Here is a 7,614-nt window from a genome sequence, read left to right as displayed (position 1 = left end):
GTCTTTCCTGCATGAATGATTCCTAAGAACTGCATGAGATTGCTACATCTCCCGTAGAATACTCTCCATGAGAGCTGGGATTGTTTAGTTATTTGCTGCTATCTCCACTGTGTGTGGTACAAAGTAAGCACTCAGATATTTCTTGAATGAATTAACTTTACAGCTGAGAAAACTAAAAGGCTCAGTGAAGTAAGTGGTCAACCTTATACAATAAGCAAGCAGCAGAGCCTGGGTTTGAATCCAGGTCTGTGTCACTCCAGAGCCTGGTCGTTTTCTATTATGCTTAACTGTGGGGATGCAAAGCCATTGTTCAAGACTGCAAACTCCGCTATAAAATCCGGGCCCCTTGGTGATAATGTTTGGAGTTAGAGCATGAAGAAATGCTGCTAGGCAGGCTGCTTGCCCATAGGCCCAACAAGACACTGGAGGGCCCTTTGCTATGAATGCGAGGACCCTCCCAACCAGGTAACACATGCCTGACAGCCAAGAGCACAGCAGCAAGTGGAGGGACAGAGCTGAGACTTCATGCTCTAGCCTGGCCTGATGACAAGCAGGTTGGGGGCAGCAGGCTAGAAAGCAATTCTGCAATTCCCTTCATCCTTCTGGTTACACTCAGGATGAATCAGCAGAGCCTGCCTTTGGGGCCAGCAGAGTAGTAAGCATCTGGGCTTTGGAGTCAGACTTGACTTGAGTCCTGGCTCTGCCACTTAACTTGCTGTGTGACTTCTCTGTACCTCAGTCTCATCTGTATACTGAGGATGATAGAATGTGCCCTCAACACATGATTAAATTAAAATATAGATTTTAAAATGCCTTGTATACACATGACCAGTACCTAAGAAGGGCTCAAAAATGAGAACTATTATCATTTCCAATTTACTTTCAAGCCTCACACTACATCATCTGTGTGGCATACGTCCTGTCGGGGACTCTCATCTCATTATACTCCTGCATTGGGTCAGGTTAACAACTGTACCTGCTCAGATCTAATGTAGGGTTTTGTGTGGTGAATTAGAAAACATGGGTTCCTTCAAGAAAAGAGCCTGTTGTGTGTGGACCATCCCCCACCAATGTCTCTCACTGGGCCATAAACAAGGAAGCTGGAGTGGATGACAACAAAACACAACAGACAGCGTGGTTGGTGCCATTGCTGGACTAGACAAACTTGCAGTCAGCACACTCTAGACTATAAAACTTCTCATGCACAGAGAGACGTGTCTTTAACTTGGAAGGAGGACTATTTGTATTTGTGTGATCATGCTTTCAGCCAAACTTGGAACTGCCTTCCTACCTAACTGGATATACTTGGAACTGCCTTCCTACCTAACTGGGTATACTTGGAACTGCCTTCCTACTTAACTGGATATAGAATTCTCTCTCCTCATACCAGCATTTTCATAACATTATCCATTACTAAGCTAACAGGCTACAAATCAATGTAACGGAATTTGACTGCTTTGAGTCACATTTCCTAAAGAGTCCAATTGTGACCATAAGCAAATAAATCCACCCTTACACGTAAGCACCAAAAATCTGCCACCCCATAAGTTAAGTTCCGTTAGGTTTCTGTTTGTTTATTTGAAAACATTAGTCTTCCCCTTTTCCAGTAGGTATATAGGTAGAAAAATAAATGAAGTCAGCACTCTTTACGTCTCACTAGAATAAACTGTGACTCAAATACTGTGAGTGGTTATTTGCAAGGCTATAACTTTTTTAATGACAGATTTTCCTAAAAGAAACCACTATAACATCTGTCCAAGTACTCCAGAGAAAACAAAACATACATAAAGATTAAAAGTCTATTACTTTAACAGCACATTGCCAAACACGGACAACTAGGATAAATGCCAAGAAATCTTAAAAAATAACTTTAAAAGATGCAACGTTCAAGTCATTCAAACGCGTAGGCTCCACAAACAACAGGAAAACAAGTCCAAGAGCAGTTCTACTTGTGCATGATGGTAACTCAGACTGGACTTCATCAAAGTTCATTCAGGTGTTTCATAGGTGTCTGAGCAGAGTTTGTTTTTTCTTCCTTTCTTGGAGATGTGTACACAGATTAGAGGAGAGGAAAATCTTCCAGATGCTGATGTTAAACACAGCAGGCTTGGTTCCCCTTGATAAAGTATGAAGGCAGATTTATTTGACTCAAGCTTTATCAGTTTCCCTAGTGAAAAGTCTTATGCATGCTGAAATAGAAGAGTTACTGAATTTGTCATGCGAAGTATTTACATAAAGTGAGGTCAGTAACCCGACAGAATAAAAAAAGGTAGTTGTTAAATTATTGTATAACCTTTTACAACTTGAATAACTTTGTGGGTAAATGACACTGACGTTCAAACCCCTCAAACATACATTAACAAGAAACTATTTACTGCGTGAAGAGGCACACATCATGTAAAACATACACTTCATGGGAGGGATTCCTGCATAGCAGGAAAGTCGCTACCACTACATAACAAATGGCTATGCCAACAGTCAAAGCTGCCACGAAAGGGTACATTAGAATTCCCTTAAAATCTCAAGGAGTGTTTGTAATAGCACAGATACCTTTTGGAGAGTAAGTACAGGTTTTGTTCGGAAGGGTATTTTTCACTGGAAAATCTGAACATCATGTAAATAAACCAATGTTCTAACTGGGTAAGATTTTAAGGCAATGCTACTCAGACCTGAGGGAAAAAAATCCAAAACAGTTTCTTTTTCTTCTGAATCATGAACAGGTCAAAATCAACATCAAAAAGTATTCTTCCAAACATTCCATGCACCTTTAGGTATTATCAGCATTACAAAATAGAATCTACTTTCATACTCCAAATATGAAATGAGAAATTGTTCTGTGCTCTTCCTTGAAAACTGTAAAAAAAATGCACGGCAGCTTAGATAATTAATATTAAAAAGTACCATGAAAATGAAGACTACTACACCTCCTGCACACAAAGCAGTCACCTTGCTGCAATCAATGCCCAGAATATTCGATTTCTCTTATGACTGACTTTGGTGTAGTGTGGAACGATCGTGGGTTCATAAATTAACTGTTGACATTAACTACAGACTAACAAATGATGATTAGACACACTAAGTTCAAAAATTTTACATTTTGCTCCTGTTTGGCTGCTAAAGAGCAGCAATTTAAATTGATATAAAAACTTCTGACGACAAAGCTTGCTATACAGATAAAGTACATAATCAAAAATTAAGCAGCAATTAAATTTCTTATTTAAACTTATCTGGTATAGAATATTTACACATTTGGGAAGAGAGATCTCTGAAACCATCATTCTCTTTACTTGCCTCTTGCTCTCTGCCCACCCCAGCCCCTCCAAATCTAAATCAAGTGCCCTGAACTATATACACCTGTACTTTGGCTAAGCTAGCTAGATGCGACTCCTTCTATGGTCTTGGTCTGGAAGAAAAGACATAAAGTCTCAGAAGTCATTTGCAGCCTTCTTTTCTGAACAACAGTGTACTCTAGTCGATGAATCTGTGCTTTCACAGCAAGCGGGGGAAAAGGGTCCCCACACTTCACTCCCCAACCTGAATGGGGCAAGATCAAATGCCATCAGCTCCTTGCACCACAACAGGCCACCAGAGAAAAGGGAAAGAAAACGGTCAGGACAAAGGCAGCAGCTATCAACAAGTTTCCCAATGAAGGAACCTCTCCTCCCTGGGTTCCCAAGGAACTAACATGCCCTCCTCACTCTCCCTCCCCTAACACACACAAAAATTAATTCACATCACGAGAACTTGGTACTCTGGTTAAGTGTCAGGTAAGTTTAAGAAAGAGAAAATCCGTCACTTTTTATACTTTAACTGAGACATAAAACTAACAGAACACATAACATCACTGTGAAAGTAACTTTCTAAAACAGATCCAGTCTACAGAGTGCAACCAGGAAAACTTAAAGGAATATAGTTTGTTCACAATCTGCCGTGTACAGGATATTTATATTCTTTCTATGCCATATAAATAGCATTTATATAGCTTACACATTCAGAGACATGCACTGGGACTTTTAGGTAGTACAAATTTCTTCACAATCACATGTGCAAATTTTACAAATCACTAAGTGAGTATTAGTAAGCTTAGGCTGGACCGTGTCTCGTATTATCTAACAAATTTAGCGGGGGTTCAGAATCATCCATTGGAAGAACCAGGCGTGTTCCTCGAATGACCAGTTCATGGTCCCCAAATGCAAGCTCCCGATCCAAGGCATCTTCAGAACTGTTTCCCATAAATCTCCTTGGAGCGCTGGATGTGGCCGATTCAGTGTTCACAGTAGAATCTCCATATGTCAAACTGATATCGCCATCATTGAGAATAAGATCAGAATCATCATCTTTCAACTGTTCCTGGTTCTAAATGCAAACAAAGTAAGATTTAAGAATTGTTGAGGAGTTCAAGAGACATTTCCAACAGGAGTATTTTAGAGGATTCCCCATTTAAAACCTTAAGTGGTAGCCCACTGCCCTCAGGATAAAGTATAAAGTCCACACCTTGGCTTAAAATACAGCGTGACTTGGCCTCGTTAGTTCCTCTCCTGCCACAATCTGCCCCTCCCACACCAACAGCCCCATTGTCTGCCAACCAGACTGAAGTGCTGACAGCTGCCCAGACTCCTCGTGGTTTCTCTTACCTCCAGGTCCTTCTACATGACCCCTCTTTCCCTTCACATGACTAACACCCTTTTATCACTTTAGCTCTGAAGTCTTCCTTGAGCTTCTAGGACTAGGTTAGGTGTCCTTCCTGTGTGCTTTCATGGCATCCTGTACTTGGCCCTCTCCCTGTAGTGGCACTTACCCTTGAGCTATAACTGTGTGTGTATCGAGCCCTCAAGAGGATTACAGTCTAGTGTGTGAGGGGAGCAGACCGATACACATGTGGTAAAGACACAGGGTAAATGCCACGTAGTCCAACCACCTAATACAGTTTGGGGCACAGAGAAATTTATCAAGCCCTCACCGCAGCTCCACAGCAGCTTGGGTTCTCATGGAAATATTACAGCCGAAATAGTATACTTAAAAATAAGGTTCTACAAAAGGGAAAAGTATCAGGAATACATAGTCCCATTTTGGCAAATAAAAAATGTAAGTAAGAGTGCATAGAAAAGTCTTTTCTTCTTTATGTTTCTGTATTATCTGAAATTTTATTATAATGAGTACATATTACTTTTAAAAAACAGAAGAAGTCATTTTTTCTAAATGACTTTAAAGAGAAAGGATCATTCTAAATATGCACATTGATCTAGCATGAAACAGTCTGTCATTAATGCTCCTTGAGGGAAGTATATTCTCCAGATTCCTAAATCCCATGTCTGTTTGAAAATTTTGAATTTGTCTAAGACCGTCAAATAGACTGAGAAGACTATTAGACAAAATCTAAAAAGGAATTTAATCTGCTGTTGCTAGAAATTTCCCTAAATACTCAAAGGCCAAAACAAGTGTGAACTGAAAAACAAATGGCTGGGTACGGGTGGCACATGCCTATTGTCCTAGCTACTGGGGAGGCTAAGGCGGGAGGACTGCTTGAGCCCAGAAGTTTGAGGCTAACCTGAGCAACACAGCCAGAACCCATCTCAAAAACAAACAAACAAACTCACAGCCACCAACCAGCCTAAATCCCTTCCTGTCTAATCTAGTTAGGACAGTAAGTCTATCTAACCAGTATCTATCACTTAATTCAGCAATACTCACTAGCTCTGTGGCTCCTTCACAGGTCCTCAGGGGCTCTTCAGCACCTTCTAATATCTTTATTAAGTTTGAGGTTTGGGGCAATATCTATCGAATTGTAAAATGCACATGCCTTTTGACCCAGTGATTTTACCTTTAAAATCTATTCTATATACTTTTACATAGTTGGGTAAGTTTATATGTAAAAGGATATTCACTATAAGTATTGTTTATAATAGCAAAAAAGGAAATGACTGGAATGTCTATCCATAAGAGACTGAATGAATATATGAATTTTGCTATAGCTATGAAATGGAAATTTGTAGCCATGAAAAGAGAAGGTAAGACATTTACTGTACTCACATGTAAAGGTATCCATGATGTATCAGTAATTGAAAAAAAAGCAAGTAATGGGACAATATGCCTATTATAATCCCATTTGTGTAAAATAATAACAAAGCCATATATACACATATTCATTTGCAAGAAAATATATCAGGAAGTATCCACAGTGAGCCTATAATAAAGACTGCCTCGAGGACTGCAGGTAGGAGGAAGGCAACTTTGATTTTTCACCTTGTACATTCCATACTCCATGGATATTTGGTCATGAGCTTGCTAGTTTTATAACTAAAAAAAGCAGTTAACAAAAATAATATAAATTACGTCTGGGCCAGGTGCAGTGGCTCATGACTGTAATCCTAGCACTTTGGGAGGTCAAGGTGAGTGGATCACTTGAGGCCAGGAGTTCAAGACCAGCCTGGCTGACATGGCGAAACCCATCTCTACTAAAAAATACAGAAAAATGAGCTGGGTGTGGTGGTGCACACCTGTAATCCCAGCTACTTGGGAGGCTAAGGCATAAGAATCACTTGAACCCAAGAGGTGGAGGTTGCAGTGAGCCAAGATCGTGCTACTGCACTCAAGCCTGGGTGACAGAGCAAGACTCTGTCTAAAAAAAAATTAAGTGTGATGGTTGTTATGGGTTAAACTGTATCCTCCCCCGCCCTCCCCACCAAAAGATGTTGAAGTCCTAACCCCCAGCACCTGTGAATATGACCTTGTTTGGAAATAGGGTCTTGTTTGGAAATAAGGTAGGCCCTGATTCAATATGACTGCTGTCCTTATGAATAGGAGAAATTTGGACACAGAGGTAGGCACGCACACAGGTAGAATCCCATGTGAAGATGAAAGTAGAGATACACAGTGATGCATCTATAAGTCAAGGAAGGTCAAAGATCGCCAGGAAGCCACCAGGAGTTGGAAGAGAGGCCTGGAGCAGATTCTACCTCACAGCCGAGAAGGAACTGACCCTGCCAACAACTTGACCTTGGATTTCAGCCTCCAGAATTAAGAGATGATAAGTTTCTACTGTTTAAGCCATTCGGTTTGTGGTACTTTGTTACAGCTGCTCTAAGGGAGCCTGTTGTGTTTTGCTACATTCCAAGGACACAGGGTTGTTGTGGACCTCTTCTGGCTTTTGGTGACGGCGAGTGGGTCTCTGGAATCCAAGAGCCAAGCTTCACTGCCTGAACCAATAGAGCTGGCTGACTTCTCTGCACAGTCATGTGGGTTAACAGGGCATAGTGGAAATGGAGACAATGTTTGAGAGGGGAGCCTGGGCAATGTGGAAGGGAGAGGAGGGGCAACATGGGGTGTGCTCCCCATCTTACGGGCACAGTCTATCAGAAACATGCATTGACTTGACATAACACAAAGCCGTAAGATGCTCCTCCCTGGCCCAGATGCCACCCCTACTCTGCCTACTCTTTCCTGTCCATTTCTTATACAGCTTCCCCTCTCAAGGTTCTGCGTGTTGCATCTGAGTAGTCAAAACTGGTGGGCTTTGTTAACAAGGGAGCCTATATGATGTCATAGATTATTTCAGAAAGGTTGGTTTAGAATGGAAGGCTTTTTCCTCTTCTTCTTCTCTTTTTTTTTTTTTTT

General features: G+C 41.0%; 1 protein-coding gene across 1 annotated transcript in view; it reads right to left on the bottom strand.

Annotated features, from left to right (window-relative positions):
* Positions 1-1,681: 1,681 nt before the first annotated feature.
* Positions 1,682-7,614, bottom strand: part of SLC9A6 (solute carrier family 9 member A6) — a 53,464-nt gene continuing 47,531 nt past the window's right edge. The window contains exon 16 of the mRNA XM_017862109.1: positions 1,682-4,356. Within this exon, the coding sequence (XP_017717598.1) occupies positions 4,084-4,356 (273 nt within the window). The 3' untranslated portion in view covers positions 1,682-4,083. The remainder of the gene's footprint in view (positions 4,357-7,614) is intronic.

This window comes from Rhinopithecus bieti, unplaced genomic scaffold (assembly GCF_001698545.2).
Source record: "Rhinopithecus bieti isolate Rb0 unplaced genomic scaffold, ASM169854v2 scaffold_63859, whole genome shotgun sequence".
In the NCBI taxonomy this organism is placed as follows: domain Eukaryota; kingdom Metazoa; phylum Chordata; class Mammalia; order Primates; family Cercopithecidae; genus Rhinopithecus; species Rhinopithecus bieti.
The sequence above is the reverse complement of the archived record's forward strand: the minus strand, read 5'-3'. Positions and strand labels throughout refer to the sequence as shown.